At 40.9% G+C, this 27,492-nt stretch overlaps 1 protein-coding gene across 1 annotated transcript in view; it reads right to left on the bottom strand.

The window, feature by feature from the left end:
* Positions 1-273: 273 nt before the first annotated feature.
* Positions 274-27,492, bottom strand: part of GPI (glucose-6-phosphate isomerase) — a 29,814-nt gene continuing 2,595 nt past the window's right edge. The window contains exons 2-18 of the mRNA XM_005289939.5: positions 23,972-24,062; positions 22,270-22,338; positions 18,031-18,150; positions 15,293-15,376; positions 15,044-15,190; positions 12,920-12,991; positions 11,400-11,444; positions 10,268-10,321; positions 8,740-8,800; positions 7,551-7,594; positions 7,104-7,256; positions 6,285-6,414; positions 5,792-5,868; positions 3,856-3,984; positions 2,807-2,882; positions 2,660-2,726; positions 274-698 (exon numbers count right to left, since the gene is read on the bottom strand). Of these exons, the coding sequence (XP_005289996.1) occupies positions 575-698; positions 2,660-2,726; positions 2,807-2,882; positions 3,856-3,984; positions 5,792-5,868; positions 6,285-6,414; positions 7,104-7,256; positions 7,551-7,594; positions 8,740-8,800; positions 10,268-10,321; positions 11,400-11,444; positions 12,920-12,991; positions 15,044-15,190; positions 15,293-15,376; positions 18,031-18,150; positions 22,270-22,338; positions 23,972-24,062 (1,543 nt within the window). The 3' untranslated portion in view covers positions 274-574. The remainder of the gene's footprint in view (positions 699-2,659; positions 2,727-2,806; positions 2,883-3,855; positions 3,985-5,791; positions 5,869-6,284; positions 6,415-7,103; positions 7,257-7,550; positions 7,595-8,739; positions 8,801-10,267; positions 10,322-11,399; positions 11,445-12,919; positions 12,992-15,043; positions 15,191-15,292; positions 15,377-18,030; positions 18,151-22,269; positions 22,339-23,971; positions 24,063-27,492) is intronic.

Below are 27,492 nucleotides of genomic sequence, written 5' to 3'. Positions count from 1 at the left end.
GCCCCGCAGGTCCTAAAGCTGGCCCTGACTATGAATCCCTGGGAGTTACAGTGGCCATTATTCACAGAACATATACTATACAATCTGAGCAATGCTGCAACACTGAGTAGTTTGATTTCTGCAAGGAGTTCCCCCTAATCCTAAACCCCTTATCTTACAGTAAGACCAGTCTCAAAAGAAGAGGACACAAATTGAAGTTAGAGACTGAAACCGAGTGAACTAACTGGTAAAGCTAGGATTATCAGGCTTGCACTTAACAGAGTGAAGAGGTTCTATTGTCCACGGTCTTTTATTTTCTGATTTTAGTACATGTGATCAACTTTGAGGGAGTAGTGAGGGACACAGCTGCACTTTACAGTTTGACAACCACAAAAATAGAAGGCAACTATACAATCTGTTTCACAAAACTAGCTTTCATTTTTAACACATTTAACAGAACAGGATTAGCTGCAACAAGTTACGGGGCTCCAAGTGTAAAGTGCTATTTTGGTTAAAAGTAGCTAAAAAGCAATTACTACAACATTGATCTGTGTGTTCGGCAGTTAGACTGGTGGTGTCCTCTGAATCTTTCAGGTCAAGCTTTATTCTTCTTGATGAAGTTAATGAGCCCATTTGTTGAGCTATCATGAGACGTCACTGGAGCATCAGAATCCAGTTCTGGTTCAATTTTCTTAGCCAATTGCTTTCCAAGCTCAACTCTGCATTTTATGCAGGGGGGAGAAAAAAAAAATTAGTACAAACTCATTTAGGCCCCGACCCACAAAGATATTTAGGCACAAACTCCAACTTAGATACTACTGTGATCCATGAAACCTTGCTTAGCTGGTGCCTGAACTCACTCAGCACCTAAAATTTCAGGGGAAATTCCCTAGGTGCCTAAGTTTTGGCCTCTGGGCATACACACAGCTGTGTCATTTAGGTGCCCAGAGGCCTACCTCACGCCTAAGCTCCAGCATGATCCACAAAGCAAAGGAAGAGAGGCATTCCCCTGCATATCTTACCTGCCATGGGCTACTGGATAGATCTCCATTTGACTCTGGCCAGAGGAGGTAGTGATGCCATCTCCCTTAACTTTTAGCCCCATGGATATCAGAGACCTAGTCTCAGTTTCCCACTCTGCCTGATGGGGAGAAGAGATTTGAACAGGAGCCTCAGGATATTCTGAAGTGAGGCTCCCTCATTCTCTCCTGTTGAAGCAGTTCCACTTTGGATAAATTAGAGTCACTAGAGCAGCATAGGACAGGAACCTGGTCTCCCACCTCCCTGATGGGTGCCCTAACCACTGGACTATAGAGGTGTCATTCCTCACTCTGGTGGCACCTTCTGCAAGGATAACCTGTGAGGTGGGGAAAGGAGGAGTTATGCTGTTCTAGACAGCATTACACCCTGCAGAGACCCCTGTTCAACTTCTACTTCAATGTTTTGGAAGAATCATGGTAGCACAGTTATGTAGGAGAGATGCAGAAATCAGACTCTAGCAGTGCGCAGGAACAGGGTCTTGGATCTCCGGCGTGGAGAACAGATTCCCTTGTGGAGTCCTGGGCTTTATAGGGCCTCATCCTCTTTCACTGCCCTCTCAAAAAGGAAGGTACAAGTTTCATCTGAATCTGATGCATATCCCAGCCCCTCTACTTCCTCTTGGGAGTTTCTACACCTGAGAGTAAGTTATGAGCCATAGTCAGTGGTAACAGTGACAAGGAATAGCACTGACTGGCTCCTGAGAAAGGCTAGTCTTCATCTGAAAGGAAGAAAAGTGGGAAACCCCTCAAAGGGCTGCTGTCCTTCAGAAAAATACACATGACCCACGAGGCAAAGAAAAGGTTTATTTAGTGACTTGGTAAGTCCATGCCTGCTAAATCAAGAACCAAGATTTTCAAGTGACTAGTGGTTTTAGGTACCCAACTGAAGAGCTCCTGAAGGGTGCTCAGCACTTCCTGAAAAATCAGGCCCCTGTAAGAGGTCTCAAGTTGCAGCACCTCAGTTTCTGGGGGCCCAAATTTGTCATTTTTAGTAGTTTTGACCAAGTTGTGCAAGATGCACCTCATGTGACAGTGGAGGGCATCATTTGCAATACAGTCTACATTAGTGTTAGGGCTCCTACGTCAGAGGACAACCCTATGCACAGGAAAAGGAAATCAAAAGGTGGATTTTTTTTGGTTGCTTCAGTATCTTGGCAGCTGCTGTGCTGTCATATTGCCTACTATTAGTTTCCATACATGGAAGGTAATCCAGGTTGGCCTTTTACTTGGGGGGGGAGGCGGGGGGGAATTGCTTTTTGTAATACTTTCTTGGTCAACTCTGACCCAGTGTCTTTCTCCACTGCTAATATTTCTGTAAGTATTGCAAAAACACCTATAGTCTTCTCCCCTCCTCCCATATACAGTTTCTTAACGCTAATAAAAGTAGAGTTCCCTTAATCTTTCCTCAAAGTTATATCTGATGCCATGCACAGGTTTAACAGGGGATAAGATGTTTTATCCCATAAATAGACTTGTCTTTCTAGGTCTTTAGAGCCACAGTAGAAGCTTTTGCTCTTTGATGGAGAGCACAAGGAATATGTAGCTAACTTGCTTCATTACCTTAGCTTTCTTTTTTACATAGGTGAGAAGTTGAGTGCCATAGTTCATAAGGATTGGAGATAGAGGTTAGTAAGACTTACCCCCACTGGTCATAGCTATTAATATCCCACACAACTCCTTGAACAAAGATCTTGTGTTCGTACATAGCTATAAAAAACAAACCAGAATTAACTGTAAGCCTCATCAGAAAACATCACTGAACATTACTAGTAATGAGACATATTTACCAATTAAGGCTCCCAGAGTGAACGGGGAAAGTTTTGTAAACACAATGGAATTGGTTGGGCGATTTCCTTCAAAGACCTTTCAAACAAAATAAACAGTGTTACATCCCAAACAGTCTCACATCAGAGTCACATGAATCTATTTTTCCAGGCCCCTAGTACCAGAGAGTCACACACCAAGTTATGTTTTATTTTAATTAAAGATTGTACAGAGAGCAACAAGAAGAGCATTAGAAGGAGAGAATAGCAATTTCAATCTGTTGGTCATCCCCATAGACCATATCGTAATACATGTGTCAGCATAATAGTAGTAAATTGTCATCTCCAAATGCCAGGAACATGCACAGTAGAGCCCTGCAACCCAACCCGGGCTCAATGACAAGTGTTGGGTCCTGGTCAGATCAGGATGTTGCCATTAGCTGCACGGTGTGATGCAGAGTGAGTGTGCCAAGGAGTTGCAGTGCCTTTCACTCTGCAGCACACAGAGCAGGGGACTGCAGATGACAGGAGCAGGGCATGCTGGCACACCCAGCTATTGCTGTGCTGACCTCATGGGCACAGGTTTGAGGGGTGGGGGAGGGTCAGGTTGAAAACAAGTCTGCCCACTTGGATTTGGATTTTGTTTGGACCTAAAAATTAGGCCCAAGCAGACTTTTAAATGCACATGTTCAGTACTATGGGGATGACAGCAAGTGCAGTAAGATCAGGCTTCCAGGGCTAGACATGGAAAAGCCTGTACTGTCTGGAAAGTGCTGCAGGGTTGCAGTGTTCTGGTAGCAGAACAATGACATGGTTTGGTTTTTAAAGAGGAATTAGCCCCATAGAGAGACCCCCCCCCCCCAAGTTAACCACTGAATCTCTAAAAATTCAACATTTGCAGCTTGCTGCTGCTCATATCTAGCCAACTGCCACCAGAAGGCGCCCCATTTCTCCTAGCCTACTACATTTAAACATTTCAATAGTACCCCACCCTAATTCTGCAACACACACACCACTTTTAACACCAAAATGTAGCAGAGTGACTTGAATTACAGTTGTCACCACATGGATACCTTATGTGGAAGAAGTTTCTCCAGAGGATCTCCACTCAGCCCAGTAGCCTGCAGTTCTTTTCGAGCCTCATCAGCAGTCTTTCCTTTCATCAAGGCCTCAGTCTGAGCAAGAAAGTTGGCCAGAAGGATCTAATGGGAAGAAGTTAGATATTAACAAGCCAGTCAAATTACTGCCCTTCTAGTTAATGGAGAGGGAGCACTGTCTAGTGCGGGGGTCGGCAACGTTTGGCATGTGGCTCGCCAGGGTAAGCACCCTAGCGGGCCAGGCCAGTTTATTTACCTGCTGACACGGCAGGTTCGGCCAATCGTGGCTCTCACTCGCCGCAGTTCGCCGTCCTGGGCCAATGGGGGCAGCGGGAAGCGGCGCGGGCCGAGGGATGTGCTGGCCGCGGCTTCCCGCCGCCCCCATTGGCCCGGGACGGCAAACCATGGCCAGTGGGGGCCACAATCGGCCAAACCTGCCGCGTCAGCAGGTAAATAAACTGGCCCGGCCCGCTAGGGTGCTTACCCTGGCGAGCCGCGTGCCAAACGTTGCCCACCCCTGGTCTAGTGCTTAAGAGGCCAGGACTGCACCAGGATTCCATTCCAGGCTGCATAAGCTCAGGCAAGTCACATAGAGCTAAAATTGAGGTACCAGGTACAGCACAACAGAAATATGGTTTTTCTTCCTCCAAGTAGAGTCAGAAGGCTTTTCAGTGTCATGAATATATGACATGGAGCATTTAAAGATTCAGGGTGAAATCAGACTTCAGCGGGGCCAGGATTTCACCCTCAGAAGCCACCACAATAACCACAGCACTGGATCCGACCTCTGTAGTGCTCCTTGTGTTTTACCACTTTCATCCACAAGAGTCTGCACTTACTTCCATGCCATCCCCCTCCCCCCCCAATCCATGGGATGTTCTTAATCAGATGACACCAATTCACCAGCTTCTCCTCAAGGCCTATACAAAGTTTGCTAGCTGAGAAATCCATTAACTCGGAGACAGAAACCTTAATGTCATGCCACATACCAGCCCTACCTGAACAAACATTCATATTGCAGTTACCCATCATCCCTCCTCTCTTTACTATCATGCTACCTCCTCATTGCATCACATGGGTTAGTTTGCAAGCTCTTCAAGGCAGAGATCACATCCTGTTTTGGGTAGTGCCTATCAGGTCACCATAATATATCATTTCTAATGTGCCTAGGAATGACTGAGTGAAATGGCTTTTTCTCCCTTTAAGAAAAAAAAAAAAAAGTTCTTTATATTTGTCTGAAATCAGTGTTAACATCTTGTCACAAAAATCTAGAGTACAATTTAAGTGGAGTCTGGCAACCTCCATTTGAAATTGGCCCTGGAAGTAATTCAATTTGAGGACACCTCCCCCCCCAAAGCTTGAAATAAAGTGGTAGCACTGGGAAAGTTAATGGAAAATCAGTTTGTAGTTATGTTAAAAAAAGTGTGCCAATATAAATGGACTGATTAAACCTTTATTAAATCAGTCCAGGTTTCTAGGAGACAATGCTCAGAAGATAAATAGCCTGTTGGTATCTTTATGAATTATTCTCCAAGGACTTGCAAACCTTGGAGGTCAGGAGCATCTCTTAAGGAAAAGGTTTCATCTCCTTTGAACATTTGACTTCTTGCAATCTGCAGGCTAAGCCTGCAATATTCTCTCCCTCTCCCCACCCCTCAAAGCACCAATAGGCCATATTTTGTCTGCCTCTAGACTAGAGAGTTGCAAGTTCCGCAGGAACAAAACCTCTGTGTATTCAAGTCAGATTGTTCTGCCACATCCCATGTGTGGGGGCAGTCTCAGACATTAAAAATGTGGTCCAGTGTCAAACAGATGACTTCTGATGTACTGTAGTGTTGAATGAACTCTAGTCTCTTCAGCAGTAGTAAGAGGAAATATGGCTGCCAATGATTACAAGCACAAGTAGTTTTACCTTGTGATGCAAGCCATTTCTGATTGGATGTTGGGTCTGGACTGGGATTAGAAAATCGCAGGGGATTATACGAGTTCCTACAGGGAAGACAATGTTAGAAACCTATGAATACTTTGTATTAAAATCAAGCAGGAAGTGTTTTCTTAAAAAGAAGAAACCCAAAATTTTGACAAGTTTCAGCCACTCTAAACTAGTCTAAGACAATAGCAACAAGTTTTCCAAGAAACTAACATTTCATAAATTCTTGACCAGCTCTACTTTAGAGTATTAGTTTTTTAGAAGTCTAAATCCTTTTGCTGCAACACCAGAGCATGTTGCCTTCTAAGGCCACTGGTTAACAATATGGTGATGGTAGGTAAGAGGCCTATGCCAATTTAGCCAATACCTTGCCCTCAAGACAATATAATTCTGCAACCTCTGCAGCATCTGGTGTTCAGAATTTCCTCCCAAGCCCAGGTGTTCTGCATAGCCGACACCAGTTTTACAGTTGTACCTTGATGAATGAGCTGATAAAAGGCATGCTGCCCATTAGTTCCAGGTTCACCCCACACAATAGGGCCAGTATTGTAGTCCACACGAGTGCCTTTCTTGGTGATGTATTTCCCATTAGATTCCATGTCACCCTACAAGCAATGAGGTTAGAAGTTTATAATCAGATATACCCTATGGGTTTTTTTGTTCTTGCGGAGTCCTCTATTAGGCCTGTAACAACTTTCTCCATTTACTTTAACTTTGTTTATCTTTATCAATTTTAAACATGTTAAAGTTAGTAGTTTGGTTTGCTGACATCAGGAAGGTTGGGATGCTAACAAAATCTGAGCTGAGACAGGGTTTTTATGAGCCTCTCTACTGATGGTTGTGAACACAGCCAATAGTTGTATTGCTGTCGGTTACCAAGATAGTATTCTTCCTGAGAACCCTCCAAAATGCATACTTAATATAATGGCAGTGTTTTAGCAATGTCAATCCCAAGCTATTAAAAAGACAAGATGGTTGAGGCAACATTTTTTTATTGGCCCAAACTTCTGCTGGTGAAAGACAGGCTTTCAAGCTACAGAGAGTTCGTCAAGTCTGGGAAAGGTACTCTAACACAGCTAAATACTACATGGAACAGTTAGTTTAGCATAAGTAGTTAACACATATTCTAAGGGACCATTCCAGGTGATATTCCAGCCTGTTATATTACGCTCCAGTGATCCCCATCAAAAAAAGGGATTCTTTACCCTAACAAGCCAAGTGCACCCTGACCTCAAAAGGCCGTGAACTATCTATGCACAGACTTCGACAACCTTCCGTACAAGCTGAGCCTTACCTGCTGGAAGTAAGCAGCAAAGCGGTGCATGTACTGGTCATATGGCAGGAGTGCATGAGTTTCACAGCCATAAAAGTTTATATACCAGACACCCAGCATGGCCAGCAGAACTGGCACATTCTTTTCCAGTGGAGCAGTGTGGAAGTGGTTGTCCTATGTAGGAAAGAAAAAACTACAGTGACCAAAGAAATTTACTTCCTTCTGAGTTTGGTCCAATTGTCCCCCCCAAATTGAAGAGTGGCAATAAAAACCGATCTAAGATTGGTAAGGAAGGGGTGAGCTCCAACAGAAAGTGTTTTCAAAGCAGTGGAAACAATAAGGAGCTTGGGGAAGACAGGTACTTTTCCACAGGTGATCTTTAAAAGTTTGTCACCATCAGCAGTCTTAATAGCAACATTGTACCAAGTTAATGGGAACACAATATTTAACAAGCATTGGCATACTCACCATCCAGTGGGCTCCTGCAAGCAGTTTCTCAAAGTTGTCAAAACCTAACCAAAAAAAAAAAAAAAGTGCATTTTAACCATCACAGCTTACACATGGTTTCCTTGGAAGATAAGGCCTCAACACAGCCTAGATTCTTGTACACTAAGATTTCCTTATTAGTGAAATTTTGAGTTGGAAAGCTGCATTTCTACTACATTTTATATCTTCGGCTCTATCTGTGCCCCCTAGGTTGGGATGTACTTAATTTTGAGTAAGTCTTGGCTTTAAAATTTCAAGGCTCAACTTCAGTAAGTTTTTATACTTTAACCTTAGCCTGAAAGCCGAATGAGAGAACACAGGGAAATGTACACAGAGGCAGCATCTGTTATCTGTATCTGAATTACTAGAGCATAGCTTTCTGATCAGTCTCTGAATTAATGAGACACATGGTTCACCCTATAAAAAAATTGGAGAACTTTATCAATAATTTGCCTACCTTGGTTTATATATACAGTCCTATCATTATGGTCCTTAACCAGCACCGCTCATCAGTGCGCATTAGAAAAACTGGTGCCCTAATCACCCCCAACTACACTACAGAATTAATTGATAAACCTGTCCCTCTTCAGTATAAAATTTTGAGGAGGAGGAAATGGAACTGGTGATGAAAGCAGTAACTCTGTACGGAGCTGCTTTTGTAGATTACTGGATCAAGAGCAAATAGTGCAGCTAAATCATACAGCAACGTTTATTTAAAAGCAGACTTGGGTTGCTCAGGCAGGTAGAAGGGCGCTGCCTATCTGCCACTTAGTTAGAATGGAAGAAATCCATTTAGTTTTACACAGCAAAGTAGTATTTCACACACTGCAACTCCCAATACTCAATCTCAAAAGCACAACTCTATTTCCTCATTGCCTTGTCAGTGTCCAGGAAATTTTAGTTTTCATTTAGAAAATGAAATAAAAAGTGACTGACTTTGCACAGAAATCAAAAATATTTTTGACCATGCAAGTGGCCAAGATGCATGGTTGGCCATTTTGTCAAAGGCAAATTTGTGGGTGCAATTTCAGAAGTTGAGATGTGCTACTGAAATCCAAAGAGCCAAGTTATCTATTTCACTATAGGTCATTTTAGCATATTCAATGTGTGTAAGTCTCACTGCTGATCATGCAAGCCATGTTGAGTATTTTTATATAATATGGATACATACCAACATGCAGAGCAATGGAGAGACCAATGGCTGACCACAATGAGTAACGGCCACCAACCCACTGCAAATAAAAGTTTGTTTTAGATAGCAGTAACCTTGTATGAGGATTCTGTGTTTAAACATATGGCAACAAGTTCTACTAACTCCTCTCATACTGCACTCTTTAGATCTTAAATAGAAATTTCCAAATTCAGTTTTGCTCTTCAGAAAACAAGTTTTTATTTTAATACAATATGGAGATTTGTGTCCTTCCTTGTTCTGCACACCCATACCAGACCATCTCTGGGAATGGGTTTAGTTTAACTGGTAGAACAGAGCCAGAAGATGCTTACACTTTTTATGGGTTCCAGAATAAGCTACCTTAAGTGTTCAAACTAAAATGTAGTTTCATGTCATTTTTACAGAATCACTTTTTGGCAATGTGGGGCTGTGTCCATTGCCTATGAAGGACTATCAGTTTGGTTATGAGGGGGGGAGGGGAAGAGGGGGCGGAAGAGAAGAGAAAGGGATTTCTTTAATAAAATCTTAAATATCAGCAGTGAAAACAAACCATTCCGTAAAATAATTCTAGAGTGGCTCAGTGATCTGATTGGTGAATACGCTTGGTATGTTTTATGTGCATCCATTAGGAGGCAAATGTGTTTGGAAGCGGTCAACCAGTGAGATCAAAGCTTGTGGTCCAGGGAGCTGGCAGATCACCTGGTACTGGCTCCTACCTCACTTCCAGCTGATAACCTGAATCAAAGGCAGCTAAATATGCTGAACTGCTGTCCTAATATTACTTTTGCTTACAAGTAATCCTTGTGTCAACTACAGCAGTGTGAAGGCATTGCAAATGGGAGAAGTGGTGTGCCACAAAACATTGACAAGTTGGCCAGGCTACAAAACTGTTCAAGAATCCTTGTTATAAGAGTTAAACCAACCTGAAAGTTGAAACCATGAAAGCTATTTAATAACAGCATATTTAAAATTAGGTTTTAAAGTTCTTGTCAGGCATGTAACAAGGAGCAATATAGTGATCTGTCTGATGTTTTCAGGCATAGGTCAGATATATTTATTTTTCACAAGGTTTGAGATGAAGGTTCACTGTACTTACAATTTGTGTCCATTACTAAATAGCAGATCAAATTCTGGGATATTTGACCTTTACTGATCTAAATTATACAGTAGAGTGCAATAGTCAAATGTCACAGCTTATAATAACTACTTGTAAGACCTACGCTGGGAGCAATGAGCTATCTCTTGTTACTCAACAGCTGTCTAGACAGCACTGCCTACAGAAAGCTCCTCTTCTGACCTTTGATAGGGAGACATTAAACTGAATGGCTAAGATTGATATATTTCACTACTTTGACATGTTCCCTCAATTTCTTCTAATATATTATTGTCTTAAAGCACCAGTGGGTTTATTTTAGCACCTCCATAATTTTTTTCCCCAGGATTTTGACCTTTTAATTTTGCTTTTCTGAAGCAGGTTAAGTTATTCTAACAGTTAGCATCTACTGCTTAGTGTTAAACATTTACTTACATCCCAAAACTCAAACATATTCTCAGTGTCAATTCCAAAGTCTTTAACTTTAGGCTAGAATAAAAAATAAAATGGATAAATACATTTGTATTAGAGAACTCAGACATCACAAACAGCAACTCCAGGATGCTTATGTAGCTAAAGTTATAGTTAGCTTAAAGATACTAGTTCCTATATAAGTAAAGCACACACACACACACACACACACACACACACACACACACACCCACCACCCCCCTCCACCCCGACTTCATACTCTGGGTCAGAAGTTTAAAGCCTCCGCCAGAAAATAAGCCATGATTGATCCTTCATTCCTCCTGGTCAATGTACTATCTGTCAGTGGTCCCAAAACAAGAAGTTAAATTTAGCGGTGTAAATTGATCATAAAATTTGTCAATGGCAAGTAGTGTAATGAACCAACATGGCATTCAGTGTTGTGCAAAATGAATAGTTTACATGCAGCAGGGCCAGAATGGAGAATGGGATAGGAGAAAGGAACTTTAAGTCAACTTGCAGAAGGCTTTGAGGTAAATGCAGACCTCATCTTATTATAGATGTTCTTATTAATTTGCTTTAGTTTTTTTACACTATAGCCCCTTTATGCATGCAAATTTTCACTGTACATACCCACCAAATGCCAATACTATGTGTTACACTACTTACACCCAACAGCTTACTTTCATCATTGCAGAACTCAGCCCAAAGGTTTAAATGGTGTTTAAAACCCACTTAACATCACGACTTTACCCAAGAGTACGTAACTAGTTAAGCAAGAAGCGGCACCCTTTGTTAATAATGGGGCAACCATTTGAACTGTAAATCAGAAAATGATATGGAGTAGAGATTTTTACAAATTTGATCTAAAAGAAAAGCATAAGTATATAAAGCAGATCTGAGCAATATTTCTCATCCTAAATAAACCATCCTTTGAAGGCCCTTTGGAGACTGGATTTTCCCATAATCCACTATTGGGAATATTATTCTCTCTTGTACCTGAAATTGCAAGAAGACTCCCTTTCCAAGAGCAAGATGATCTTGAAAGCATGAGGGATTGTTTCCACACCTTACAGGGTTTTAATTAAGTCCATTGTTAGAACCTATAGCATAGGTCTAAACAAAGTGTTATACTTACACCATTGGTAGACAAGGCGACAAAATGCTTGGCCACAGCAGAAGGCTTTAATAAAATAAAAATATAAAATAGTTAAACACAACACTGCTAAATATTTTGCATTGCTGATCAGCCATGAAGCTGGTTTACGTGTGCTGACACAATGATGACTGTTCTTTTAATATTTGCTACTGCTGGCATTAAGAAAACATTGATTGTTGCTATTCATGTATATTTGCTCTGTCTGTGAACTTTATTATCATGAATACAGACATTAGAGATTCAGTAGCATGTCTGTCTGACCCAACTGTAGGCAAGGTTCAAAGATAGTTTAGGTCTTCTTATAGCAAATATCCTGGAGCAACATACTCAACCTTCAGGACAAGGTGCTGAACAGGTCTGTCTACATCAACCCTTGCTGACCAGGTTTTGGAGCAGCCTGAGTTTGTTTCATATTATGTTACAAAGATACTCCTGGCTATCATCAAAAGGTCAGAAATCCTTGCCTTGGTTCTTTAATGGATCAACCCCAAGTGACAGGCTTGAAATTCAGCACCTGACTTAGAGATTCAGGTTAAGTATTTCGGTATTTCTGGACTAAGGGTACATCTACACTACAGGGGGGAGTCGATTTAAGATACGCAAATTCAGCTACGTGAATAGCGTAGCTGAATTAGACGTATCGCAGCAGACTTACCCCGCTGTGAGGACGGTGGCAAAATCTACTTCTGCGGCTTTCTGTCGATGGCGCTTACTCCCACCTCCGCTGGTGGAGTAAGAGCGTCGATTCGGGGATTGATTGTCGCGTCCCGATGGGACGCGATAAATCGATCCGAGAGGTCGATTTCTACCCGCCGATTCAGGCGGGTAGTGTAGACCTAGCCTAAGGGAGGTACTGTTATATGAATAGTTTACAGGAGAAATGCTCTCAGACCCTGATCTTGAAAAGTAAATATAGTCACCCTAGTGGGAGTGGGTTAGAGATTGCTTCTTTAATTAAAAAGAAGACTTGCATTTCAAAGTATGAGTGGTAGGAGAATGAGGGAAGGAGTGAGATGCCAGAGTATGAACTGAAGACATCTATTCACAATTCGGACATCTGCTGCAGCAGCCTCCATCTATTGCTTGAACTATAACTGTGTGTAGCTTTGAATGTTTTGCCAAGTACTGGCAGGCCATTCCACAGGCTAGCATCTCCTCAAGTTTCCTCCACCTCACAGAAGTCTGGCAGTTGTACCATATTTAAGGTGGTTTTGAGATACAGGCTACAATCTATTCAAGTACTTTTATACAAAGGATTTTAGGTGCAACTCAAACATGTGTCTTAACACCTAAGTGGCTTCATCACTGATTAAGACTAGACATGCAATCAGTAACTTTAGTGGTAATGGAATTTAGTTTAATGTGACAGATCCAACATTTGCTATCATTTATAGCATGTGTTTGGGCAGCTGTTGGCTCTGCTCCAGAGCTTGCTTAGAACAGACGTGGGGAAGCTCTGTTATGTATTCCATTATGTAATTTAAGCATATTACACTTACATCATTAGCAGAACGAAGAAGCCACTCTCTGGCCGTTTCTGCATTGGTAATAGTTTCTTGGGTGGTAAAAGTCTGCACAGCAGAAAAGAGATCTTTTAATACAGTCATTCACAGGAAGTACATGAAGTCTGTATGGTGTTTAAGGAATTCAAGACAAGGTTAGGCTACCAAAACATCAAGTTGTTCCAGACAGTCAGAGCAGAGTAACCCTAAATTTATATAACAGACACCAGCAGCTTGATTTCAAGGAAGAGTGCACCCACTGTGCATGTTCAGACAGATGTTCAGATATTAGTATTTCTAGGTGTACACCTAATTTCACATTAACATTGGTCTGAGGACACAAGGAATATTAAGGATTTTTCTTTGGCAGGTACATAGTTTTAACTCATAATTGATATTTGAAGGAGGGCATAAACTGTTTGGACTATAATTTCCACTCTAAGAGTGGTGTTGACTTCTAACTGAAAACTTGAATTGGGAAAACCGTGTAGTTAGATTGTTAGCTCTATTTATTTTCATTCCCATTTCTCACATTTGGGACAGTGTATTCTACTTCGTTTCTGCCAAGACTCTTGCCACAACTTTATTTTGCTGATTAAAGAAAACATGTTCCTGCTTTATGAAGTGTGCAAACAAAGTCAGTCATGCAATTCTTCTAGGATCAGCTTCAGCCATTCTGATTTACTCAACCATCACAATATAGCTTTAAGGATGAACATTACATTCATTCTACTCCCATCCATCTCCAAAATTATTTTGTTACAGAACACACATTTGTTAAGAAAATAAAAAAATACCATTCATGCCCTTCCAAATATATTCAATTATCTAACTACAATCTGGCAAATAAACTGAACTGTTACTCTTTCAGCCTGGCAATATTTTGAGCCTAAAACTGTGATGATTGAACTCAATTACTCACAAAACAATGCTAGTGGTCATTGTGAAGTTTCCTTCTTACTGCATACATTAGTTGCTGGTCTATGTTACTGCCAAAATGAGATAATGAGCAATACAAGCAAAGCAAAGTCAGCATTACACACATGGGAATTTGTTAGGGACTGTGCCTTTAAAACCAATGGGGTTCTGCTGTGCTTTAGAAATGAAGAACCACAGTCATACAACTATGAAGTTTTTGTCTCCAACTTCCTCAGGCAAGACATAAGCCAGTATATGTTTTAGTTAGTATTTCCCAAAGAGGAACAAGACCCTCCCAGCCATGATGTTCCTGAATTAAGGCAAACCATCCTAAAGCAGCATTCTAGAAATGCAGTTAGAGTATGTTTATATTCAAGTGTAAAACTGAAATTGTACAGAATGCTTACAGATTGACAAAATATTATGCTGGCAATTTGTAGCTTCTACAATGTTTACTGTGATCAAGAAATTTAACATTTTGAGTTCTTTGGGGCACAGACTTGTCCATTTTGTGTTTGTACTGAGCTTAGCACAGCAGGGTCTGGTTGAGGGACTATTACAGTATAAAAAACTAATATAGAACAGCTACTGTGACAAATGTTACAGAATGCTACTTAAATAAGATCTCACTAGTGTACTGTACTTTGTGAAGGATCTATTGTATATACAATTAAGGAGTAAAACTAGGTTCTAACAAATAGGAAAAATGCATCAGAAATATGGGGAAAATGCTAAACCCGATCTTGAATTTTAAAGAACTAGCCACATGACATCACAAATTCCATCTATGGGATATGAACACATGGAGACACAAGACTTTTTGGGTATGGCTCAATGAAGTATTGGTTTTGGACACAAAAATCATTCATTTAAACATTTGGAGAAGTTAATATTTTCATAGAATTGTAGGACTAGAAAGGACCTCAAGAGGTCTTCTAGTTCAGTCCCCTGCACTCAAGGCAGGACTAAGTATTATCTAAACCATACCTGACAGGTGCCAGTCTAACCTGCTCTGAACCTTCAATTACAGATTCCACAACTTCCCCAGGCAATTTATTCTAGTGTTTAACTATGACAGTTAGGAAGTTTTTTCTAATGTCCAACCAACACCTCCCTTGCTGCAATTTTTATTTATTGAGTGATCTCCATTTTGGCCATTTACAAGTTGAGAAAGTCACCTGCTAGTGTTAATATCTGCTATACCTTAGATGCAATGACGAAGAGTGTTGTCTCAGGGTTAAGCTCAGCCACGGTTTTGGCTATATGAGTACCATCAATGTTGGATACAAACCAGACACGAGGGCCTCCCTTGGAATATGGTTTCAGGGCTTCAGTCACCATAACAGGGCCCTGGAAAGCATCAATATAGTTAGGTTGTAACATCTTCGCTGCATGTGTGCACACCAAAAAAACGCCATAAAGTTATGCAGAGGTCAGTACTTGAGAGCTTACCAAGTCTGAGCCACCAATCCCAATATTGACCACATCGGTAATTGCCTTTCCAGTGTAGCCTTTCCATTCTCCACTACGAACTTTCTGCAGTTTAAATACACCAATGAACATACACAGATTTCAATTAAGGTTAAGTTACAATGACTACAATATCAAGACTGTCATTTACATATAGAGTAGGTTCACAAATACTCCTCAGAGAATCTCCCAAAAGGTTCTCCTTTTAAACAAAAAAAAATACAGAGCTAAAAAGTAAATCCATAAGACAACAAAAAAGGATTTAGAGAGTTTTAAATAAAAAGACTTTATCATTGTAGACACAAATATACCGACTTATAAAGGGCAAAGGTCAATCTTTACATACGCACATACTCCCCTCACTCAACTCCAACTGGAGCGGCACATTTTTCACAAGACTGACTAGGGCCCTTACTGTAGAGCAGTGACTAATGTTAAAGCTTCATACAGGCCAGTGATTTCCTCATACCACAGCCAGAGTACTGCATACTAATACCAGTACATAAGTTTACAAGAACAGAATAAAAAGACCATGAATATGAATGTTAAAGAGGAGGAACATCAAAGAAGCAACCCAAATTAAAAATTTATATAATATCAAGAGATGAGTGAGCTTTTAAATTCTGGTTTGCATTTGAACTTAAATTCAGAGGCGTTTGGATCTGAAGTTCCGCATTGGGCCTCTAATTAAAAGAAGTAGGTTTTGCTAGATACAATAGAACACTTGTTCTAAAAAGTATCATGGGTATACAAGATCTATGTCTAAACAAAATATCCAAAGGTTTTCCATTGTACACAGGTCTTATATTAAGAGAATCAGTTCTGTGCTTCAGCCTTACTCTTCTTGGTCTGCCAGCTACTGAAAGTTTTGAATAAAAGCTGTCAAACTAGTATAATACCAAAATACCAACCTGCATTTGCCCATCATCCACCATCTGTGCATTAATCCCACTCATTGCACAGAGGTAAGCTTGCAAACATGAGCAACATCCACTACCTTGGAGAGCTGAAAATGTTACCCATTTCTTTTCTGCAATCAGATTAATCATCTGAGCGCCAATTATTCTAATACTTTCTCCCCAGACATGCTTTGTTATAAAATTGTTACATAACTGTACATCTACAAGCTTTCTTGAGTAAAGAATCATTCTATCATAACAATCTTAGCTACAGGGTACTTAAACGAAAAAACAAACAAAACCACTCTTCTCAGCCTCTTAAAGCCATGTAAAGGAACCATATTTTTAGCCTCAATAGATAAGGCTTAATCAAGCACCCTTTAGTTTCCACCAACACAGGGAAGATTAGAATGATGTTTAAACATTATTATTTGTCACTCAGACAGGGGCTCTGGTCTGCATGCAAAGTGCCCAATTGCTAGCTCTGAAGATTGAAGTCCTTACCTGCAATACAGGTATGGCACAGACAGCAGTAGATACTTCCCCACACTATACCACCAGTACATTTTAATCCTGACCAGGAGGGAGAACTTCTAAGGGATAAAAGATGGTTGAGCTTCTACAGCTCATTCTGTTCTTAACTGTGGGCTGAGGCTGCCAACAAAAGATGCCAATTAGTGTCAGTTATTTTGGTTTGGGCACTTCTCCACTGGGAACTGGATCTACTCCAAACTCATTTCACATAGGCCACCCAGCAGTCATCAGGCAAGGGTAACTTTTGGTCACTACCATCTGGGCAGGATTTACAACTGACAACCTCATAAGCAAAGGTTTACCCCATTGTCATCCCTGTACCTCACTGACGTGTTTGTTATGTATTGGCAGGTTTAAGATACCTAGAACCATATATATTGATCAGCCCTTATCAAGCATGAGTTTGGCATTCAGGCATATGAAATTCATCCAAAACTTAAGCAAATACCCAATTTGTTCTCCATGTTTGTTCCTAGCCAACTGTTCTTAAATCAAAGAATAGTCACTATAAAAGTGAGTGTCTAGAACTACTTTGACAGACATCTACATTTTAAAGATTGTAATGTACTAAACCAACGACAAGAGACATTTATGATTTGAGAGCAGAAGGTGCAAGGTTTAGACTAGCCAGGGGGCAGACCAAAGAATTCTCACACTGTTAAGTTGCAAACAAACAGAGCTGACTATTACATATGCCTTATGCAAGACCTTGAGATGCTTCACACACAAAAAAAAAAAAAAAAAAAAAAAAGGGCTACATGATTAGAAGAGACCATGGAAAGAATCCAAGACACCTTCTACAATACACTGTAGAATTGTTGGAGCACCTGCCAAGTGAGCTGGGAGTCTCCTGACTGCACTCACATTAGCAAATAATGACTAAGGGGGAAGTTCCTTCTAGACAAACATTTCTACAGTAAATGACATACAACCAAGTGATTAATTAGTAAGGGGAGGGAGAAGTCATTAGGTGTTTGGTGCCTAGCGGTCATTTGTGCCCAATATTTATTGGATGAACTCACAAGTTATGAAGTGAAAGGAAAAATATTACTTTAAACATAAAAGTTTGCATTTAAACTCAGGAAAGTGTTTTTCTAGCAAGTCTTGTTGAGAAAAAAAAGGTAACTATTCCTGGAAGACAGGTACATATATGGATCTGTTTTGTTCATCCAGCTACTACTGTCCCTCATTCAGACTAGTTATAATATGGACTACTACAGTACCTAAGTGTAACAACACAGTTATGCAAAGTAAACAGGTCAAATCAATTAACTGAGGACTTTATACCTGACAGAAGTGCTTCATCTTGTCCAACACCTTGTTAACTTCTGGGACTACATCTTTGCCATCCACTAATATTGGAACATTGGAGCGATTCCTCAGGGCAATATGAAGCACAGCCCGATTCTGAAACAAGACGGCATGGGAGACAAACACCATAAAATATTAACAGAGGCAGTTTGGCAGTGTAGATACAGCACCCAGACGGCAGCAGTATAGCATTAAAGGCTGTGAAGCCTGCCTATCTAAGGATTGCTCAGACTATTAACTTGAAAGTCTTCTATGACCAGTAGCCTGCATCTCTCTCACTCACTATTTCTCACATGCTCACTGTGGTATCTAAGCACCTGATCAGATTTGACAGAGTTGGTGGAAAACTGTCCAAGACATTTCTAGAAAAGTAAAGTATGTAGTATGCATATTAGGCAAACATTAATAGATTGTTGTGAGAGGTAATGAATTTGAAATTGTAGTTAAAGCTTGATCTTTTGATAAGTAATTTTAATACATTTGCAATTCATACTTCTGCCGTAAGCCTAATGAGTTCAGTAGAAATTATGGTCTTCAGGATTGAAGATAGGAGTTGATCATAAAACTAAGTTATATTCAATAACTCAAGGGAGTTATGTACTTCAGCAGTTTCTCAATGACTGCAGCAGTAACAGCCCATTCAATACAAAGGAAAAGATAAATAAGCATATCTAAGTAGCAGCCACGTGACAGGGAAATGTGATAAGCATGTTCTTCTATTCCACAACTATCAGTGAAGGGCCCCAAATACTTGTGTGCTACGTTAGAGTTCTAGGGTAGTGCCAAATTCTAATCTCAGATGCACCACACCCCTGCTTATATCAGAGGCCAGAATTTGAGTCTTCACCATCTGCAGTGATGAGTTTGTTGCTGCTGTAATCTAGGATGGAGGATTTACAGTTAAATAATTCACCTGGTCCGTCTCACTGTTCTTTGCTACAATGAAAAGAGCACTGTGAGGCAAAGCCAACAAGGAAGATATGAACTGCCAACATTTATGGGTTAAATTACAGTACTCAATCCAAACTAAGCTTTGGTGGCTGCTGGGTCAGAAGACTCAGGAGCTTCCTGAGCTATACCATTATGAAGATGCACCCTGTTTTTAAATTGGGGATGAAGGACGGTCCTGGTCACTCTCCACCATGGAATCAAATATATTAGTACTTGAACTGATTTCTACTTATTTTTATCATAAAACTTTTCAGATTGAGAAATACTGCATTTGAAGAGATTTATTACTGCTGCAGTGACCATTAAACAGTAGTTTACCATCCAAGTTGAAACTTATCTGGGATGTACACCTGGCATTGCTACGCATGGGTGCACTAAATAGGACTTTTGCATACATGCACACCAGACAGCCAATGCCTCCAGCATCAAAATATAGATCAGCCTTAAGTGTGGTCAACAGCTTGTTTAGATTTAGAACGTTCTCTAAATTGGATTACAAGTCAATTCTGAATCTTTATTGCTTTAGACATGTTAAAAGGGATACCATCAAACAGAAAAATATTTACGTAATCAGGACACTTCTGATTTAAAAAATTTGACATGATGTTCTGCTTGGCCAGATAGAGTGTAAATTAAACACAGATCTGATTACAGGTCAACCTTCTGATATAGCTCTGCTAACTGTAAAGGAGAGCTAGGAATCTCATAAATGCAAATGTTCCTGGACTCTCTCAAGAGAGTAGCACTACCTCTTTCCATAGCAGCCCTTGAAGTAGGGAGTAAGTATTGGAGGCCAAGCAGGGAACAAAGTCCACTCCTTTAAAATAATGTTCGCTTAGGATGGAGTTCTCTGGTGAACAGTTATCTTGACTGGTATATTGTTCCAAGGCAGGGAAGAGAGCAGCCTCATAAGGAGTAGTTAAAATGTGATAAGCCTTGTGATAAGCCAGACTCTTTATGCCAGATTGAGCCACCAAGAGAGGTAGAACCTCATCACCCACCCCTCACACCAGGGGTCGGCAACGTTTGGCACGCGGCTCGCCAGGGTAAGCACCCTAGCGGGCCGGGCCAGTTTATTTACCTGCTGACGCAGCAGATTTGGCCGATCATGGCCCGCACTGGCTGCGGTTCACCGTCCCGGGCCAATGGGGGTGGCGGGAAGCAGTATGGGTGAGGAATGTGCTGGCCCTGGCTTCCCGCCGCCCCCATTGGCCTGGGACAGTGAACCACGGCCAGTGGGGGCGCGATTGGCCAAACCTGCCATGCCAGCAGATAAATAAACTGGCTCGGCCTGCTAGGGTGCTTACCCTGGCAAGCCGCGTGCCAAATGTTGCCGACCCCTGCCTCACACCAATCCCCAGATAGTTAATAAAAATCAAGAGCTGAATGGGGCAGGGCTGTGCCCTGCTCAGCTAAGATAGTCTTAGAAAGCAGGGTGCTCCCACCTGCAGCTGGGTGACTGCACACGGGAGGGATGAACAATCACTGTGACTGCACTGACTTTGAAACTCTGAAGGAAAAAAAAAAAAAGTAGTAATTTCATTCTGAGCCAGTGAACTCTTCCAAGCATTGTTTCTGGATTACTGGTCAGAATTAAAAGGAGAGGTTTGATTGGCACAAAGACCCAATTTTCAGACAGTTGAAATTTGAGGTCTGCACATATGCAATTGCAAGTACAAACTGGCTAAATTCCTATTTCTGGGTCCAAACACAGACTTCAGCTTTCTGAAGAACGGTTAGGTTTTTATAATGGTCTGTAGTCATTCAAGCCACTGAAGTTTTAACTGCTTGCCTTTACAAAAAAAAAAAAAAAAAAAAGGCAGGCAACAATTTTATCTCCAGCTAAGGCTTTATTTTACTTTTGTCCTTTAAATGCAAGGGATTAAAACAAAAAGGGAGGGAAACTGCCTTTCCAATGCTGCTTTATCAGAACAGGTCAAAACACCTCTACAAACACTCAATACTCACAAGCAAAACATAATACAACTGCTGAGCTCTTCAAAGCAAAGGGTTTAACAGTGTCTCTGCAAGTTCAGTGTTAATAAAAACAAGCAAATAACTTCCATCAGAAAAGCTCTACAATGTGAAAGGACCTTTAATATTTAAGACAACCTGCTTGGTTGAGCTACATTGTACAGCACCCAGATTTTCTTCCATTCTCAATTTGTTGTATCCAACCTAACTAAAGTCCTATGCAGCACACATCACCAACTTTGAGCAAGTGTGTTCTAATAAAGGAGAATCTGGATACAGTGATCACTTTCACACCTAGAAAAAAGGGAAGGTATTCGTTCTCTTGATGCAATAGGTGGCTAGTTCCCAAAAAAAATGGGTTTATAACTGTCACTGATAAGTATCCTCAACAGCACAAAGCAGAAGTTCTTACTAAAAATTCTTGTATCATTTGCCAAGCATCACCACGACTGGTCTTAAGAAGCAAAAGGAAGCGGCCCCTTGGATCCAATACCCTGCCCCATGTCAGATATCAGCTCTGTAATTCATCAGTTGGTCCCATCTCCCTTCTCCAGCAGAATGCCTTCAGAACCGGGCCAATATGGGAAACAACTTCTGGCCCAGTTTCCTCCACTTCCAGCAGCTTGGGGCCCAGTAAATTGTAAGGCTGGTCTCCAGTTCTCCACCCCACCTCAGTTGCCATTGATATCACTGCTTGTTTTTGTCTTCTCCCCAGAGCTTGGGTGTATGGTGATGTACATGAGCAAAGAAATAAATACTACCACCACATTTAATAGTTCAATGCATCACAAGTAGCCATATGGTAGTAATTTCCAGCCCCACACTCCTCTAGCATAAATATGAATAGCCTAGGTCAGTGTTCTCAAACAGGGGATGTGTACCCCTGGGAGTATGCAGAGCTCTTCCAGCAGGTACATCAACTCATCTAGATATTTGCCTAGTTTTACAAGAGGCTATATAAAAAGCACTAGTGCCGTCAGTGCAAACTAAAATTTCATACGATGACTTGTTTATACTGCTCTATATACACTGAAATGCAAGTACAATATTTATATTCCAAGTGATTTATTTTATAATTGTATAGTAAAAGTGAGAAAGTAAACCTTTTTCAGTAATAGTGTGCTGTGACACTTCTGTATTTTTGTGTCTGATTTTGTAAGCAAGTAGTATGAGTGAGGTGTAACTTGGGGGTATGCAAGACAAATCAGACTCCTGAAAGGGGTACAGTAGTCTGGAAAGGCTGAGAGCTACTGACCTAGGTGACATAGCCACAGACAGAAATAACCTTACCTCAGTGAAGTTGATCTTCTCCCCAGTGAACATTTGCTCCCTAGCATTTTCAACACCTCTTGACTTTGCCTGAGAAGGGTAAAAAATATATCATTCACTTAAGGGTAGAAGTAACTAGCCCCTCCCAGGTAGACCCAACTGCATCAGAAAGGCAAGAATTTCTTCCATAAAATAATCTGGCTACAACAACAAAAAAGTTATATTGGCTACCAGCCGTTTACAGCTGCAAGAGTTCATTCTCCTATTTTAAAGGAGATTGGTTAGAGGGTATTCCTTCACTGAGGGGAAAGTGGTGAAGGTGAAACTGACAAAACAGTCTCGACTTTTTTAAATTACTCAGTTTCATCTTGTCAAGATCAGCAATACACCAGTCAATAGCAGATTTATTTTAATCAACAGAAAATTGATTGAAAGTAATTTTTTTTTACTGCTGGCCCAAATTTCTGCTAGTACTTCCAAATACAATGCAGCATAGATACAAGACTGTCTTGGTCTTTCATCTAACTAAGTAGCCAGGGAGAATGGTAAATTTGGACATCACACTGAACTGAGGTTATCCAGGCAAATCTTTTCAGAAATGGCAGTCCTGCAGCTTTCAGATGACTATTTAAGCAACAAAAGAGGTTTCATGCATCACTTTTAAATTGCAGATGTAATTCTATTAAGGACTTGACACTTGTACTAATTTAGTTTGATTCCTTTTTTATAATGTAAAAAAGTTTGTTGCTGAAGAGACCTGCACTAATCTTTAAAAGCATCTGATTGACAGGGGAAACATTTTTGGCTCACCAACAGATATTTTGTTACATCAGAACGGACCAATTGTTATATGGTTAATGCCAGCATGTAGACAGGGCTGTGGTGGTGGTTGGAGCCAGCTCTCAGATATACTCCCCCCACCAGATTGTACAAAATAGCCTTCTGCTAGTGTTCTGCAGCTAAGGAGCTGACAACAGCCATCTTTCATGGCATAATCTTCCCATTCTCAATTCCATGAGTAGTCCCATCTTATATTAATGCAGATCTCATCAGTATTGTCTTATGTTGGTCGCTCTGCTGCACAGCCAAACCCCTCCTGAGGTGGGGCTTGGGGCCAGCGAGGCAGCTTTGGTAGAATAGCTCCTGACAGAGTCACGCTGCCTTGGGGGCAGAAAGCAAAGCTGTGAAGATACCTGCAGACCATCCTAGGGGCTTCATGGGCTGAATGCCTACCAAATCCTTGTGAATGTGGGAAAGAACTTCAGCCCAGCTCTCAAGAGTATTTAGTTTCCCAATACCCTGAATGATCTGGACCAGGGGTCAGCAACCTTTCAAAAGTGGTGTGCCAAGTCTTCATTTATTCACTCTAATTTAAGGTTTCGCATGCCAGTAATACATTTTAACATTTTTAGAAGGTCTCTTTCTATAAGTCTATCATATAGAACTAAACTATTGTTGTATGTTAAGTAAATAAGGTTTTTTAAATGTTTAAGAAGCTTCATTTACAATTAAATTAAAATGCAGAGCCTCCCAGACCGATGGCCAGGACCTGGGCAGTGTGAGTGCCACTAAAAAAATCAGCTCATGTGCCATAGGTTGCCTACCCTGATCTGGACCTTCGTGTCCTGTGCTAGAACACAATGTGCCAGGAAGGATTTAGCGCCTCATTTTTCTACAACTTGTTTTCACCTTTTATTAGATCAGGGTGAACATAAGGAATTACCAGGTCTATCAGCATCTTCATGATCTCTTCTGTAACAAGGTTCTTCGAATAATCCACCAAGATATCCCCATGATCAGTATTCAGAGTCACACTACCAACAGAGATGGTTTGTTAATTAGCAAGTTCCTACAGAGCTATTGTTTTAAGCATGTAAGTAATGAGAGATTACCCAAATAATTTGAACCCCAAACCTACAAAAGCTAGTAATAGCCCAAAGGGCAGTTTTGCCCAAACAGGTTTCATAAGACGATTTACTAGATACTAAACTGTTTTTTAATTTGACTAGAATATTCCAACAAGTTAAACTATAGTGTCCATTTTCTACTTGAAAAGTTTAAATAGAATGAAATCTATTAAACAGTGTTAGAAACAATCATTGACATTTATGCCAGTCATTTCAATAAATGCAACAAGATGAAATCAAGTCAAGTATTCATATTCATCCCAGCATGAAAGTATGACAAAAGCAAGTATGCTTAAAAAAAAAAATCTATTACAACTCTAAGTATAAAAAAAATGCACTCTGCTCCATTCAGTATTCTCATTTGTGAGTTGTGTAATCTAATCCTCACTGTCCCAGTGGAGCTCTCCAAATTATTTAACTAATCCTGGTTTGAAGAACATAGTCTAAATCTCAGAAGATCAGCATTTTCAGCCTTAGATCTGTTGAAGGCTGCAACATGAAGATGTGTTTATTAGAAGTAACATCAAGACAAATCATGTATTGCCATGCATGAGTCTTCTTGGAAGATGGTCTACTTAATTAGCCACTCGCTATAGTAGTGTAGGAGAGATCCTTACTTTATTTGCCGCTAGCGCGGACAAGGCATCCTCCCTGTGTGATTGGAAAATGGGTGGGAGACAGTCTAAGCATTCCCTCTCACCCACTACGGGTACCCCATCTGAAGCTCTAATTATTCCATACCGCTCAAAGCAACAGAATCCTCCAGTCATATACACATCTTAATTTTCTTTGCACTGAGGACTACTTTCACAGCACACTCTTCTCCTCTGGAGGAGAAACTCAAAACAGTTTCCTATAGTTCATTCCAACGCTATAGCAAACAGTCTCTGCCCAAGGAATCTTGCCCCCCTAGGCTATCCTATTTTTCTTTTGCTCCAGGTGCTGTGCACCCACAAGTCCCACTGAAGTCAATAGAAGCTGCAGGTACTCAACACCTCAACATTGATTCTGATCCAGAGTTCATGATTATCTCCTTTGTCTTTCTGCAGCAAGCTTTCCTTCCCCAGTATCTGAACACAATTTACACACTATTTTGGAGTACACAGCTGTGCTTGCATCTGAAGAAGTGAGGTTCTTACCCACGAAAGCTTATGCTCCCAATACTTCTGTTAGTCTCAAAGGTTCCACAGGACCCTCTGTTGCTTTTTACAGATTCAGACTAACACGGCTACCCCTCTGATACTAGACAGCTGTGCTAGGAATTTAACAAGAGCAATAGCCCCTAGCCCAAATTTGATGTGACATAACAAGCAAGGGCCACAAATAGGGAGGGTGGATCAAAATGGGGAGACGAAGGACTAGGATTATTATTGTAACATCAGTAACTCAATTAAGCATGTACATCTGGGTCCATTAGTTTAGTTTTTGTTTCTTCCCCCCCCCAATCCTAGCAGAACTAAGGTTACTGGACAGATTTAAATGGGGAGAGGAAGATATTTTGGCAAAAAGGTTTAGGGTAGCATCAAAGAGAACAACAGGCAGGCATCAGAAAAGCAAATAGTAAGACTAGTACAATTCTTTTTCCACTTCAAATACAGCATACTAGTGTGATCAGCCTGTTCTACCACATCTTATATACTTTCCTAACGCTGTGTCTATGTTTCCAGTTTCCTCAGGTTAAGTATGCTTTTACTCTTGGGCCCGGTCACCAGAGGTTTTTTTTGTTACTGTGGACTATTTTGATTAGGAAGTGTTACTTAGGCACTAAAAGTAACTGCATCTATTCTAAGGGCCAAAGAATGGGACCCCATTTGCTAGGCACTGTATAAACACAATAATAGACAGATCCTGCCCTCAAAGAGCTTATAATCTAAATTGACAAGACAGAGTGGGGGAAGGGTATATAACAAGCAGAGTGAACAATGTGAGGACAGCAAGAGTCATTAGTTTCACATTTTATTTTGGTGGGGGGAAGTTGGAGTGGATCAGCTAAAAGGAGAGGAAACATTGAAGGGAAGTGGGGAGAGGAAGACAGGCAAGGGGAGAACAGAGTAAGAAGGGCATGTGTGGGTGAAGCGGAGGTGATGCAACTGTGAGGGAGAAGGGTCAAAAAAGCAGCCAGTCAGCGTAGGGCAGAGAATCCAGTCAAAACTGTAGAAAGTTCTCTGCATGTCTGAAAAGTCCCTGCTTTGGCGGCTGCTACAGCTGCTCCTTCCAACTGGAGTCTCTGGATAGCTTTTCCTCTACACTTTTAGATCTACAACCCCTAGCGTGGCTGCAGTTATACTGGTATAAAGGTGCTTATACCAATATAGCTTGCTATAAGCACCTTTATACTGATAAAGCTTGCTATACTTGTATAGGCACCTTTTAATCATTTAACTACATCCATATTAGGGGCTGTACAGTTCTAAACAGATTGCCCTAAAGCAGTATAACACCCGTTGAGACAAGCTCTTTAAGAAGCTACATTTTATACATGTTTGTCACATTTTTAAATTGATACTAAATCCCTTAATGCACCTGAAGTTTGAACCTACTTTACTAACGAAATATCATGCCCTTTAGTACATTAATAGCTTTTTCCTAATTTTGAGGAATTCTAAGAACAATCCCAGACTACAATTAAGCACAAGGAAGTTAGTCTCTGTTGCTATAATCTATTCGATGTATGGTAAATTTTACCTTAACTTCACATTTTTGAAACTTGGGCTCCATGCGTCCTATGTTCAGACGAATGAAGGGGAACTTCCCAACTTATCTTCTATAAGAGATGATCTGATCATTGTAGCTGCTGTGGGCTACCACAACAAATCTAACTACCACCCACACCTCATCTGGAGTATGAAGCGGTACAATGTAATTTTATTTTAAACTCTTACTTCTAAAGTCACACTCTTCTTAAGCAGCAACAAAGAGTCCTGTGGCACCTTATAGACTAACAGATGTATTGGAGCATAAGCTTTCATGGGTGAATACCCACTTGGTCAGAAGAAACCCAAAAAACCCATAGATCGATAATGTTCTGCTACAGTGCACATTCTGCAATGCGGCATCTATTAGATGGTGCTACCCATGTGGAAACAATGGACTTGTCATGTAAGCCACATCCGCACTTAAGTGATGTAACCGTTTCTTGTAAAGCCATTACCGTGGTACCATACAGAATATTGGTCACCCCCTACAATGTTAAATATTAAGAAGCCATTTGCAACCTTGAATCCATCACTGCTCAAATTCCCAGGTGATATGTAATGCTTCCCCCCCCCCCCACACACACACGCACGCTGTTAGCCTGGAGGCTCTCTGTTCCTTTCTGACATAGACCTTACTACAG

Source organism: Chrysemys picta, chromosome 14, assembly GCF_011386835.1.
Source record: "Chrysemys picta bellii isolate R12L10 chromosome 14, ASM1138683v2, whole genome shotgun sequence".
In the NCBI taxonomy this organism is placed as follows: domain Eukaryota; kingdom Metazoa; phylum Chordata; order Testudines; family Emydidae; genus Chrysemys; species Chrysemys picta.
Note: the sequence above shows the minus strand (reverse complement) of the source record. Positions and strands in the feature narration are given on the sequence as shown.